Source organism: Amphiprion ocellaris, chromosome 15 (genome assembly GCF_022539595.1).
Source record: "Amphiprion ocellaris isolate individual 3 ecotype Okinawa chromosome 15, ASM2253959v1, whole genome shotgun sequence".
Classification (NCBI taxonomy): Eukaryota; Metazoa; Chordata; class Actinopteri; family Pomacentridae; genus Amphiprion; species Amphiprion ocellaris.
In genome coordinates, this window is record NC_072780.1 from 27977241 (window position 1) to 27992071 (window position 14831).

General features: G+C 38.5%; 1 protein-coding gene across 3 annotated transcripts; it reads left to right on the forward strand.

Moving 5' to 3' along the window:
• The first annotated feature begins 2040 nt into the window (after positions 1 to 2040).
• LOC111562464 (major histocompatibility complex class I-related gene protein-like) lies at positions 2041 to 13824 on the forward strand. 3 transcript variants are annotated; one of them, XM_055017685.1, is made up of 9 exons: positions 2041 to 2133; positions 2580 to 2644; positions 6247 to 6513; positions 8440 to 8718; positions 10996 to 11298; positions 11393 to 11500; positions 11628 to 11645; positions 11757 to 11799; positions 12008 to 13824. In XM_055017685.1, the coding sequence occupies exons 2-9, from the start codon at positions 2596 to 2598 to the stop codon at positions 12033 to 12035; spliced, it is 1095 nt and encodes a 364-aa protein (XP_054873660.1). In that variant the 5' UTR covers positions 2041 to 2133; positions 2580 to 2595; the 3' UTR covers positions 12036 to 13824. The 3 variants fall into 3 exon arrangements, with proteins under 3 accessions (XP_054873660.1, XP_035799748.2, XP_054873659.1); XM_035943855.2 differs by having other exon boundaries at positions 2052 to 2122; XM_055017684.1 differs by lacking the exons at positions 2041 to 2133; positions 2580 to 2644 and adding an exon at positions 5067 to 5222.
• Positions 13825 to 14831: the final 1007 nt, after the last annotated feature.

Sequence of the window (14831 nt, forward strand, 5' to 3'; positions counted from 1 at the left end):
GCTACATATATAGACAAACAATCACTCACACATTCACACCTACGGGCAATTTAGAGTAATCAATTAACCTCAGCATATTTTTGGACTGTGGGAGGAAGCCGGAGTACCCGGAGAAAACCCACGCATGCACAGGGAGAACATGCAAACTCCATGCAGAAAGATCCCGGGAAAGCCGGGACGCGAACCAGGGACCTTCTTGCTGCAAGGCGAAAGTGCTAACCACTACACCACTGTGCAGCCCATCCATCTGACCATTTGGAAATTAATTATTTTTTTACCTGTGTCAACTTTGATTGGTCAAAACTCCCATTCTACTAACATATAAAGCTTTCTAAGCATTGGTAATGCCATTAAGAAAAAAATTCTATTCATAACATCAAATAGAATATATTCTACGTTTGAGAGATATATTTTTCCTATTTTATTTAAAAAAAAAAATCCCCATTATTTGCAATTTTTGAACAAATCCTGAATGTGAGAGATCTTAAGCACAAAACTGAGGCTGGTGCCCCAGTATTTACTGCATTCTCTCCATTCACCAGAAACTTCTGAACAGATATGGACATCTCACAGTGGCATCCCAGTTCAATTTCCAACTTTCAAGAGATTTATTGTTAATTTCCATTTGGTGCAAAATTATGAAAATGAAATTTCAGTCAAAACAAACAAACAAAAAAAAAATGCCAGTTGTCAGTTTCACATACCAAAGATCATACTTACAAAATTTCAAGAGATACTGAGGCAGTCAAGCAATTGATCTCCAATAATCTTGCTGAGTTGATATGGAATGACCCCAAAACCTGAACAATATTTTAACATTTTTGTTTACTACATAATTACATTCGTTCTTTCAGTGTTTTGATGTCTTCAGTATTAACCTACAATGTAGGAAATAAATAAAAACCATTGAATGAGAAGTTGTTCAATGGTCCAGTATGTCACACCTACAGGTACAAAACAACAACATTGCAATTCATAAAGTGTTATTAGTCCAACTGCATATATTTAGAAATGTCATTTTGACCAACACAAAAGAAATTTAAAAAGGCAACATGTAAATTGTGAGTCTCAACCCGACGCTGTGGTTTGGCAACTCAGACTGTCAGATACTGACAACTTTGAGATGAGACTCAGAAATCAACTTATTCTCTGTGAACTATATTGCACCTTTAAAACACTGACAAATTAGTATTTATTAATCTCAGATGACCAAAACAGGTAACTTACTGGCACTCAGGTGAAGGATGATACTGAGATCTGGATTGCAGTACACAGGCCAGGTCTGGTTTAAGGCAGTGGTTGAGAAATATCATGCAGGTGAGTCATTCAGTTTCCTCAAGTGGTTCTAGTTGAAGTTCAGAACAGAAAATATCTGATCACACAAATATGTGGAGTTAAACAAGTGCAGCATTTTCTCTGCAAATATTAGAATCTCTGGATACCTGCCTTTATCCAGCTGCTGGTAAAAGTTCATGACAGTCTTTGATAAACTCACCCTCTGCAATAGGTTTACCGTATTTAGCATTAGCATCTCCTTAGAGGGATTTTCATTTGAAACACCGTTGCTGTGAAGCTTAGACCGCTTCCAGTTGCTTCACCTTCTGTCACTCATAGCTTGTGATATGCTTGTTTTGACTGGTCTAGTCTCTTTACATTGAATTCCTATACATGGCAGCAGTATCTTGGCAAATTAGGCAAACACAACAGTTTTGCATTTCAGTGAAGAAATATTGCAATTTCCACCTGTCCTGGAAGTAGCAGCTCTCACAGTCAACTTTCCTGTTTTTTTTAAAATTTTAAATCTACAGTTGCCATTTCAGGAATGGGCTGGAAAGAGTCGCTGGGGTCACAAACAGGGTCACAGGTGGCAACAGAGTGCTGCTGACACTATTTGGTGGCACAAAATATTGCATCTTGTAACTGTACCTATTTGACAGCGCTGGCAGGCCATAAATGCTGCATTTTATGACAGTAACTGTAAAAACAAGACAATAAAATCTGAGCCAACTGGACTCCAGACTGGACTCTGGACATACCTAGCAGTTCATGTTACGATCGTTTAGTTAATGGACACACTATCCGACCATACGGGCCAAAATATCTATTCTGCTCCATCTGAGAGGTTTACACACGGTAACTGTGGCTTTTAACTTTGATTTGTTTCATATTTGTTAATATTTGTGTGATATTTGTTGAGGTGCTTTGGTATAGACGGCTTATTCTGTTGCTGTTGCAGGCTAGCAAATGTGGACTCATCTATTGACTGAAACTAGCTTGAGAGCCTTTTTGTTCGAGTCCATCTGATTAGAGACACTTTGAGGGGAAACTTTTAAAATAACTGAACAATGTGTATTTGAAATGTTTCTTGTATCTCCTTTATTTTTTGTAGTTATTGTGGATGCTGCTGAGACTGAGAACTGAGCAGTAAATAAATGTTAAAATACCTGTATGATTACATAGGGACATCTAGTTACATTCCTGATGAAAAGGCTCTGTGTAATTACCATCACTTCAGGGAAGGATATGCCCCATTTTCTGTATTGATTTCTGATTATCTGACTGAATTTCTTTACTTTCAGGACTTCCAAAAAGAAAATGAAGAAATTATTGGCTTTACTCTTCTTCTGTCACGTCACGTCTTCAGGTAAGATTTCAGAGTAACTGTTAACCATTACATCTTCCTGGTGCTGTTGTTTGTTTTTTCAGTTATTATTGTCTATTATTGCCAGTGCCTGGCTCTTTTAGTTTCACTTCTCTTTTTAAAGTCTTACAAATGTCTTATTAGCACAGACTCAGCCTGACATGCATCTGTTCAGATCTAACTTATCAGGGGCGGATCTAGAGAAAAATTAATAGGGTGGCAATGGGGTGGCAGATACATTTTAGGGGGTGGCATGCATATATATATGTAGATATGTAGATATGTAGATAGATAGATAGATAGATAGATAGATAGATAGATAGATAGATAGATAGATAGATAGATAGATAGATAGATAGATAGATAGATAGATAGATAGATAGATAGATAGATAGATAGATAGATAGATAGACTCTGCCAAGGAGGAGTTAAGTGATGATTGGCATTGGTTTGTCTGTCTGTCTGTTAGTAACATTACCCAAAAATGGAATGACGGATTTGGATGAAACTAACCAGCAGGCGTTATCAAATTGATGCAAATACTGCTGAAATAAGTATGTTAAATAAGTAAATATCATTTGTATTTGTCAGCCAATCCTAAACATGAGTTGTTCTTATTAGCTGTCAATCACAATATGTGATTTGATATTTCTAGCAGAAAGGGGAAAAGATTTAAACTGAAATGAAGTCAACCTTGTACACTTTGAAGAAACCAAATGCTCGATATATTAAAAATGTTTCTTAAATTTAGCAGCAAATTAGATTAAGACTAGACAATATCTCTCTTATGCACTGTTTTGGGAAATCTGCATTTGTGTGATCTCTGCTTATGTTCGGCCTGCCACAATGATTACATTATCAATTTATCTAGAACAGAGTCAGAGTCCAGATCATTTTATTTATTGTCTTAGATTTGTGGTTTTATACTGTGATGCTCTTTATTTGAGACATTTCTTACAATAATTCTATGATTCCAATATTTGGATATTTTTAAGAATTAAGGATCTACTTATCAGCTTAAAATTAAAAAATGAACTACATCAGATAATAATTTGTCAAAAAAGGTAATTATTGCGACAGGTGTACCTCTTACTCAGATATATTATACTAAAGCAATATTCACAGCATGTGGACCAGCTGGACCAGAGATAGTCTCTGATTTACCTTTCGCTGTCTGAGCTCTGCATGCCGTCATTTATTTCTCTCTCTCTGAACTCTTCCTCCTCCATCTCCTCTCTGGGATGCTCTTCCTCCTCTCTTCTTTCAGGCTGGGAAAAGCTGCTGGTGGTTCCCTTCCTCTTCATTGTTTACTGTCTCCTACAAGAATCACACTGACTGAACTATGTTTTTCCTTTGATAGTCTTTATTATTAACTGTGATACAATCTTATGTGGACAACTTAACGCTTATAGAGGTATTTAACATGCAAACGTTTTTGGAGCTGTAAACTAAATGATATGACTGTACTATGATGAAACACATTAATGTTGGTGTTATTATGACCTTGACACCAAATTTATAAAAACTAGCACTGAACAAGCAGGATGCAGTTTTCAAACAGTGCATGAAAACCTGGTGTGACTGGGGGTTTGGTTACACTTTAATGTCATGTGAAGTCTTAGTGAATGTGTGATTTCTTTTGACTTAGTCTGTTTTCAGAACCACAGGCTGTAATTACCAAACAAAAAAAAAAAAAAAAAAACCTTCCACAGACGATCCCCCACAATCCTTCTGTGGCTGTTCTCTAACATTAGCTAGCTACAGAAGTAAAAATTAGCAAGGCCCGGGCTCACTGGAAACCGTGACTCGTCTCGCAAGCAAACACTTTATGTGAATTTAGACACTATTAGCATTTAATACATTGTGAACAGTTATATTAGCATGTAGTCTAACCCAGTCTAACTAGTGTTTTACTGCCACACCGAAGTCCAGCTGTCATCCCCATGAGTGAGGTCTAAGAGCAGCCCCCTCAGAGGGGCGTGTCGCCTCGTATCTGCAGCAGCATAGACTGTACAGGACGTGATGTCTACATGGTGCATTCGAAAACACTCGGACATCGGAATTTCACTGGTTATCGTCTTTCCTGGTCTTTCGCTCTTTACGGCCGGCCACAACCTTTCATATACATATTTTTGAATCAGATGGCTCAGAACTGGAGCAGTTGCCGCCCCATGCCACCCCAGTAGATCTGCCCCTGCAGAAATGTAATACTGGGACATGAAAATGTTTAATGATATTTGGTGGAGGCTCCTACGCGTGATGGAATGAACCATGTTGCCTGGCCAGAAGGGGGTGTGCATCATCCAGTGTTTAATTCTGGGGAAAATATTACAGATGAAGAAGGAATATCTTGTTCCAGATTACAATAACAAGCAGTTCGGAGAATCGTTTCATCACAAAAATAGGCTTAAACTTTCAATTTTAAGCCCAGATCACTGTGGGTTCAGAGGGAACTCCCCCCTAAAGTGCACAGCGCACTATCGACACACGGAAGCTCAGCAGTCAGCTGTCGGTTCAGACTAAAACAAGATGTTTAAGTTTGTTGTCGTTTTTATGCTACTTTGCCGGATAGCATTTCCAGGTAAGATCTGATTTCTGTTTTTAAAACTGTCTCTAATGGCACTAACAGAAAACCGTTTGTCATAGTTTCACTTTTTCAACTAAAAAAACTCCTAAAACTGTATTAAACTCCAGAAACCTCTAATTCTGTTGTGATGCTGACAAAGTTCCCAGAGTTACTGAGTGGAGTCACAATGCTGTTTAGCAGTTTAGCAGATTTTCAGAGCTTGTTGGATTCTGAAGTCATTTCCTGCACTGGGATCCGTTATTTTACAAACGTTGTTTTGTGTTATCAGCCACTTTTTGTTGTGATCGTCTGCAAGTTCTCACTGCTGTCAGTAGCAGATAAACTAATGCCTAGACTAAAATACATGTTCGTGTCATTCTGTTATAAAAATATGAAAAAAAAGTTCTACTTTCACTTACTCGTTTAAAACAACATCAGTTCTCATCACGACTTACAAAGATTGATTTATTAAGATTAGTAACCTTGAAATGTCAGTTTCTCTTTACATCAGGCTGTTTTTGAAGAGAAACAAAACAGTATTTTCTTCATATAATAAATGCTAAGTGAATATTTTTCTTTATTATCACAGTCTGGGATGTGTCAGTTTTTAGCCCCAGCATTGATTTTGATGCATTATAATTTTTTGTGCAGTCTCGTATTTTTATAAAGATTCAGGACCATAATAACAAAAATGTCATTGTGACAAAACTGTCAAACTATAGCAGCATAACTAAGGCACAGTTCAGGTGATCCTGAGCAGCCCTAACTAAAAGCTTGATCAAACAGGAAAGTTTCAAGCCTCATCTTAAAAGTAGAGAGAGTGTCTGCCTCATGAACCCAAACTGGGAGTTGATTTCACAAAAGAGGAGCTGATAACTGAAGGCTCTCCCTCCCATTCAGCTTCTGGAAACTCTGGGAACCACAAGTAAACCAGCAGTCTGAGAGTGAAGGCCTCTGTTAGGATAATATGGTTCTGATAAAAACTCAGAGTGAGTCAGTTAAATAAATTCAAAAACTGAAAACTTTCTTTTCCCTCCAGTGAAACACTCCTTGATGTTTTCCCTCACTACATCTTCTGGAGTCCCAGACTTCCCAGAGTATATGGGTTCTGCACTGGTTGATGACGTTCAGGTGGGTTATTTTGACAGCAACATCAGGACGGCTGAACCCAAAGTGGATTGGATGAGAAAGTTGATGAAGGATGACCCACAACACCTGGAGTGGTACGTTAACAAATGCATCGAACACCAGCACTTCTTCAAAGCCACCATTGACAGCTTGATGAAACGCTTAAACCAAACCGAAGGTAAGATATTTTTTAAAAATATGTTTTCACTGCTGAAATGCATTGTCCCTCTGTTGGAAGATGCTGCACTAAATATCAGTCCTTCTTCAGTGTATTTTAGGACAAGGTTTAATGACTTGCAGCCACTTCTACTACTTTTGTGAAGCTAAAAACTGCCCAACTGAAAACATCTGCAGGCAGAACAGCTGGTGTCTTTATGAAATTATTTACTGCTAAATGAAATTTTCGACTCCAATTTTCCTTGTAGACACATAATTTGAATATTCCCCATAGAGTTCTCCTGCAATCATTAAATCCTGGACAGCCAGTTTCTCATAATATCTGTATTTACTGACACTTCATATGAGAGTTTCATGGACATTACAGCATCTTGATGGAACTGCCTGAAGTCCAGTAATGACTTCTCTCTGTTGCCTTTGATTTTTGATTTGATAATTTTATAGACTTATTCCCAGTGTGTTAAACCCAGTCATTGTGCAGCTCTGCCTGTCTAGAACCATCCATCCCATATTCTGTATGGTTGGTTGCAGCCTCCTCATTACATCCCTGCATGCTTCAATAGGTGTCAGTGGTAAAGTGACAATATTTACAGTTAGGAATTCATTCTTAGTTTCCCATCATTCTATGCTTCTGTCTCACTTTGATCCATCCACAATTTTAGGATGATGATTGTCTGTGAGTTGCTTTCATTGGTCCAATAACAGCTGCAGTAGATGAACATCCTCTGTGTCAGTAATCAGTGTGTCTGTGGTAAAGCAGTGGGGCTAATAATTTTGGGTGAAATCCTCACAAAATGGGGACACAGAGAGAGATCACTGCATTTGTACATAAAGGTGGATAAACAGCAGAGTGACGTCTGTTGCAAGATATCCAGGAGATCTTTGCCCTCAAAGACAGGAAACACAACAAACCTCTTTCACCATTTAAATGAGTTGTGTTACCATCTGAACAAGTTAACAGAGAACTAAAGTCTGTTCCACACTGTTGACACTGAATCAAGCCCGTCGTGGTGACATCAGTTCTAAGGAGTCACTCTGTCTGTCTGTTTGGTCATTAGTGGCTCTTTTCTGATGAAGGAACCAGACTGTCACTTAATTGACCACATTTTCTGAATGTGTATATTTCTATGTGTTGTTGTTATGGGGCGTATAAATGTAAATATGCTTGCTAATATTGCAGAATAACCTGTTTGCTCAGCAACCAACAATTAATGCTAAACTGCCAATACCCCTTAAATTAAAGATTCACTGAGTTTTCTCATTAACACACGATTCAGTTTCACATTCAGAGTTACTCATTAAAACACAGTGTGTATCTCTGAGATCTAACAGCCATATTAAAGGAATTTCCTGTCTGATAATGTTAAATATATATTATATTATAAAAACAATGCAGAACAATAACCCTTTGTTAACCCCACAGAGGGGAAGTTTGCATTGTTACAGCAGCAAAGTGGATAATGCAAACATGTAACTAATGTCAGTAGAAAAAAAAAGCAAAAAATATATGTAAGTACTAGCTCAGATTGTCCAGATTACTGTGGATGTGAAAATAACAATATTGCACATATCAATGTTATTGCACAGAATCTTTCAAGAGAAAAAACACTGATAGAACAGTATTAATATTGCACAGATTTAATTATAATGATCTGATGATATGTCCATAAGTGGAAAATACTGACATTCTATTAGATGTTGAAAAACTGATATAGTTTTTATAGTTTTTAAATGTACAAAATTTGATTAATCCACAGCTATTAATGTGTTGATAATGAACCAAATGAAGTATGGCAGTGTTTCAGTGTCCAGTCTCCTGAGAGCAGTGCTGGTTGTCTATCAGATAGAAGATTACTGAGATGATATTTGTGTCCATGTCAGTCAGTCTTAACAGTAAACCAATAAAATCTCCCTCTCTGTGTCTCAGGTGCTCACATCCTACAGCAAATAAGTGGCTGTGAATGGGACGAAGAAAATGGAGACATCAAGGGTTTTCAGCAATATGGATTTAATGGTGAAGACTTCATAGCGCTGGACCTGAAGACTCTGACATGGGTCGCTCCAAATCCCCTGGCGTTCATCACCAAACTGAAATGGGACACAGAGACAGCTAGACTGGAGTACAATAAATACTACTACATCCACGTGTACTCTGCCTGGCTGAAGAAGTATGTGAACTACTCAAGGAGTTTTCTTCAGAGAACAGGTAGAATTACACAACCTGAGATACACACAGTTCTGTTCTCCATCTGTTTCTATCCACAGGAGCATCCAGTGAAAATAAAACAATGCATAGACGAAGTTACGATTCAGCTGTCTAGGGTCAACTAGGTGTAACAAAGAAACTGTTAATTAGAAAGGTAAATCAATTTATTGCGAAGTGATATAAGTAAGAAAAGAAAAGGTGATAAAACAAAGAAAACAGGGCTGATGGGTGCTGCAAACTCCAACCAATTAAAACCAAGTTATAAAAACTAGTTGAAACAAAATCTATACTAAACAACAACTAAAGTAAACTCTGCAACCAAACTTGAAGACACGATAGCAACACGCATGTGACTAACAACAGTAACTAATCGAGTGCTTCAGAGCACATATTAGCTACAAGTAGTCATTTCTCAATAGCTACAGAGCGCACAAAACATGACAGGCACTGAGTCGAACTGCTCATGTTAAATCACAGTCACCTGGACTGAGAGTTGGGCTGTAGATTTAAACCCTAGAGGTGGTGATTGCTGCAGCTGGATTGGATGAAAGTGGAAGGAGCTGGGTGGTGGTCCAATCAGGTATGGTAGAAGGTGGGAAGAGGAACGAGCTTGAGACCTTGTCCACACGTAGCAGGGTTTTTGTAAAACCGAATATCCTGTCCCCTCCATCTAGAAAAAAACTTACGTACACACCACCTCGTTTTTAGAAAAAAACTTCATCCACACCTAACCGCATAAGTGCGTTTTTCAGCACATTCATAAGCATGCCGGACCTTTAGGTGGCAGTAGTTCCCCAAATCCTAGCAAGGTGGTGGAGAATAACCGTCCTTAACGTCGTCCTTCGCCTGTGTTGTTGAATGTGGAGCAGTATCTGGGCTTGTAAAAACAAGCAAGTAAAAAGCGCCTGTACAAGAAACAGCGCCCAAAACCTTGTGAGAGCATCCATACTGTTACCGAATGTAAACACAGGTCGCATATGTGACGTAAGAACATATTTTGTCGCAGGCGGTGACGTTTCAAAACGCAAAACCCCGGTTACTGATGTCCATATGCATAAAACGGAGAATTCGCAAATCTTCACTTTGGTCGGAGTTTTTAAAAAGAATCGTTTTTGATGACGTAAATCTGCGTTTTCGTGTGGATGATAGGCCGAATCGTAGAAAAATATCTTCGTTTTGTGAGATACCCGGCTACGTGTGGACAAGGCCTCAGAGCAGGTCTGCAGCTCCAGGCCAATCATCCCTGATTGGAGACAGGTGGCTCTGGAGCTCCTCAGCCAGGTGTAATGGAAAATCAGCATAAACCATCTCCTCACACAGAGACCACAAAGGATCCACCACATCAATAAAGCATACGGTCACCAGGGGCTGTAACAGACACACAACGTGCGTAATGAATTTATTTTACTGATCAATGCAACTGATTATTTCTAACTGACAGCTGCACATTAGAGCAGTTAAACTTCAGACATCATATGTAAACATGATATTGTATTGAAGTGCATTCAGGTCTGACTCTGTCCCATAATGCAGGAAATCACAGTGAGGAATATAAAAATATGTGACGGTAAAAAGCACTGCTACTCCAAATGAAGCAAAACAGGAATGCTGGTAGAAAACTGTTAAATGTGTTCATATATTAATTTTACAGATCAAAGCATCTGATTATTGATAACTGGCAGCTGCACATTAGCACAGTAAAACTTTAGATTTCATATATGTAAATATGGTATTGTATTGAAGTGTATTTAGGTCTGATACTGTCCAATAATGCAGGATATCACTGTAATTTGTGGCCAAATCAAAGTGAAATTTATGTTATTGATTAAATATTCTCTGTAGTAAATAAGACTAAACCCATGACTTTTCTAATCTGTGTTCTATCAGCCGCTGTAGCAGCAGAACCAAACATAAAAACATATTTATACGATTTCTGCATCACCTACTAAATACATGTTGGGTTCCATTGGCAACCCAATGCATACAGTGTGTGATACTATAACGGCTTCTTTCAATGGTTTTAATAAAATATATATCAGCAGGTTTACAGATAAAACATTTCATTCAGCTGAGAATCTGTATCACTCAAAAAGAACCGTCAGGAAACTCCACAGCATGAGTTACCATGGAGATCTAGCAGGTTAAAGAGAACCATCTTCATGACACTGAAAACTCTGACTTTAGGCTCAACATACCTGCTAACCCACTAATCTCACTTCCTAGTAGAGCCCTCAGATCTGTCACGTTCAGTTAAAACTCATCAGTTTCTCTCTGCAGATCATCCTTCAGTGTCTCTCCTCCAGAAGACTCCTTCCTCTCAGGTCACCTGCCACGCTACAGGTTTCTACCCTGACAGAGCCGACTTGTTCTGGAGGAAAGATGGACTGAAGCTTCATGAGGACATGGACAAAGTAGAGATCCTCCCCAACCATGATGGAACCTTCCAGATGAGTGTTGACCTGAACATCTCATCAATCGCTCCTGAAGACTGGAAGAAGTACGACTGTGTGTTTCAGCTGTCTGGTGTCGAAGACGTCATCATCATCAAACTGGACAAATCAGTGATCAGGACTAACTGGGGTAAGTCAGTCAGAACAGTGGAGTCTAGAAATGAAACATATTTATCTGTGTTCTGCAGTAGAGATGAAATCTGAGGGATGTGTTTTGGTTCCAGTTTCTCCATCAGGGTTTCCTGCTGGTGCTGTCATTGGAGTAGTTGTAGGTCTGCTGCTGCTGTTGCTCTGCGTCACTGGACTCTTCATCTGGAGAAAGAAGACTAACGGTACACAATAACAGAAGAGCAGCTGTCCTGCCTTCACATTCAAAGCAGAAATCTTTAACATTAAAAAAACATATATAAAATATAAAAGCATCATTTTAACTACAGTCATCTCTCATCTTTATTTCAGGGTTCAAACCTGCTAACAGTAAGAGTTTCTGATATTTTCTGTAGATCTGTAATCAGTCTGATCTTTGCAGTCTTGTCTGTTGGGTTTTAAACTCAGACTTTGTTTTTGTTTTTTTTTTTTTTTTTTTAGCCTCAGATTCTGCAGACAGTAACTCAGATTCCAGCCAATCACAGTGAGTATGTCCTTGTTTCATCAATGCATTGCAGATATAAATGAACCTAAAAACACTCAACAGTATACTGGGATATTATTTGCTCTTCTGTAAACACCAGCCTTTTTCTCCTTTTAATTGTTGTATTCCTTTTTTAATAATGTATAATGATTGTACTAAGCATCTGACCAGTTATTTAACTTGTTCATTTCTTAATCTGTCCTGACAGACTCTCAGGGAAGACGGGAGGAGAGTAAACTCCAGTGAAGTTGGGATTCTGTCAACAACTTTATTTATCTTATAGCATACTTGATTCTGTTTGCAATTATTAAGCCTCTGCAACTAACCCAAGTTGGAAACTCTTGTCAGTCCAGTTTCATTTTCTCTCCATATTATGCAAAAAATGTGGACACTGTAAATGTTTAGTTTCTTATCCAACATCCAAACCTATCAGACAGGCGTCTGATTGGAAGCCAAAAGGGCTCACTTAGCTGGAGTCATTGAGTCAAACCGCCATAACCCTTGAGTTTTATTTAATACCATTGACTCTGTTTTAAATGCTCCCAAGCCGGTTTGCCAGGAAGCATCCATCAAACTGTACATCAAGTTTCAGGAGTTTTTTATTGATAAAGTTGTTAGCACAAGGGCTCTGATCTCAGCTCCTGCCGTCGACCCCTCTGCCTCTGTCTGCTGCCCGGCTGGGCTCGATAAATTTGCCTGTTACTCTGTCGTTTTTGATAGACACTGTCGGCCACATAAAGCCATCAGGGTCCCCTCATGACTCCATCCCACCTCATTTTTTAAAAGAGGTTTTTCCATGTATTGGGCAGTCAGTTTTAACCGTCATTAACAGCTGTCTGTCCACTGGCGTGGTCCCCACTAGTTTTAAACACGCTGTAGTCCAACCACTGCTGAAGAAACCTGGCCTTGACACCACAGTTTTATCTAACTTCAGACCAATCTCCAAGCTGCCCTTTCTTTCCAAAATTTTAGAGAAAGTTGTTCATGCCCAGCTGAAGTCCTTTTTAGATGAGCACAATGTACTGGAGGTTTTTCAGTCTGGTTTAAAGACTGCATAGCACGAAGTCAGCACTGTTGCGGGTTTTTAAAGATGTTCTCCTGGCAAACGACTGGGGATTATGTGGTTCTTGTTCGTCTGGATTTAACTGCTGCATTTGACACAGTGGACCACAACATTTTAATATCTCATTTGCAGCACTTGGTGGGCATTAGTGGTAGTGCACTGCAGTGGTTTAGGTCCTATTTGACTGGCAGAACTATGAGTGTGAGCCTCGATATCTTTGAAACCCCCCCTGCTCCATTGTCTTTTGGGGTCCCGCAGGATTCAATTTTAGGGCCTCTCCTTTTTTCCTGATACCTACTTCCTATGGGATCCATCCTCAGGAAGCACGGCATCGCCTTCCATTTTTATGCGGATGACACACAAATTTATGTGCCGTTGAAAAAGAAAGACTCTCAATCGGTCACACTGCTTCTGTCCTGTCTTGATGACATTAAAGCCTGGATGGCTTTAAATTTTTTACGTTTTAACGAAAAGAAAACTGAGGTAATGGTGTTTGGTCCCAGTGGCCCTTGTGAGTCTCCCCCTGTTGACTTGGGCCCCCTGGCTCACCATGTTAAGCCAGTGGTTTCCAACCTGGATTTTAAAATGAACTCTGTGAATTCAAACAGCTAATCCACAGCTTTTCTTGCTCAAACATCTGATCTCAACAACTCACTCTCAATGTTAATAACTTCTAGTTTTACTCACAATGTAACTGTGAAACAGAAACAACATATAGCTGCCACTTTATGGTCACACTACATAGAGAACACTATGACCACAGGTACATGAAAATATACAACTGTAAAATCAATTTTTGGTTAAAAAAAAATGTTATTTATTTATAGTGTTTACTTGATGAAGACCAAAGCACAGGGGTGTCCAAATATTTTTTCAAAGAGGACCAGATTTGATACTGTGAAAATGCTGAGGAACAACCATCCTGCTGACATTCTTTGAACCATTAAAGTTGAATGCCAATGCACTGTCTTATAGAAATTTTATTTTAAATGAAGTGTTTTTATTTCTTAACATGGGAATGGAAATAAACATAAGTGACCCAGGCATAACCAGGTATTAACAAAATCATTCTATGTTTCATATTATACTTCAATCTCTTACTGTCCCAAATTTCATCAGCTGTCCCATGATTCAAGATGTCCATCTGACCATTTGGAAATTAATTATTTTTTTTAACCTGTGTCTACTTGGATTAGCCAATTGCAATTTTTGAACAAATCCTGAATGTGAGAGATCTTAAGCACAAAACTGAGACTGGTGCCCCAGTATTTACTGCATTCTCTCCATTCATCAGAAACTTCTGAACAGATATGGACATCTCAAGGTGGCATCCCAGTTCAATTTCCAACTCGCAAGAGATTTATTGTTAACTTCCATTTGGTGCAAAATTATGACAATGTTGGAATTTTGGCCAAAAAAAAGACAAATGTCAATTTCACATACCAAAGATCATTCCTGCAAAGCTTCAAGAGATTCTGAGGTGATCCAGCAACTGACCTCCAATAATCTCGCTGAGTTGATATGGAATGACTGAAAAAGCTGATAAATATTTTAATATTTTTGTTTACTACATAATTCCATTCATTCTTTCAGTGTTTTGATGTCTTCAGTATTAACCTACAATGTAGGAAATAAATAAAAACCATTGAATGAGAAGTTGTTCAATGGTCCAGTATGTCACACCTACAGGTACATAACAACAACATTGCAATACATAAAGTGTCATAAGTCCAAATGCATATATTTAGAAATGTCATTTTGACCAACACAAAAGAAATTTAAAAAGGCAACATGTAAATTGTGAGTCTCAACCCGACGCTGTGGTTTGGCAACTCAGACTGTCAGATACTGACAACTTTGAGATGAGACTCAGAAATCAACTTATTCTCTGTGAACTATATTGCACCTTTAAAACACTGACAAATTAGTATTTATTAATCTCAGATGACCAAAACAGGTAACTTACTGG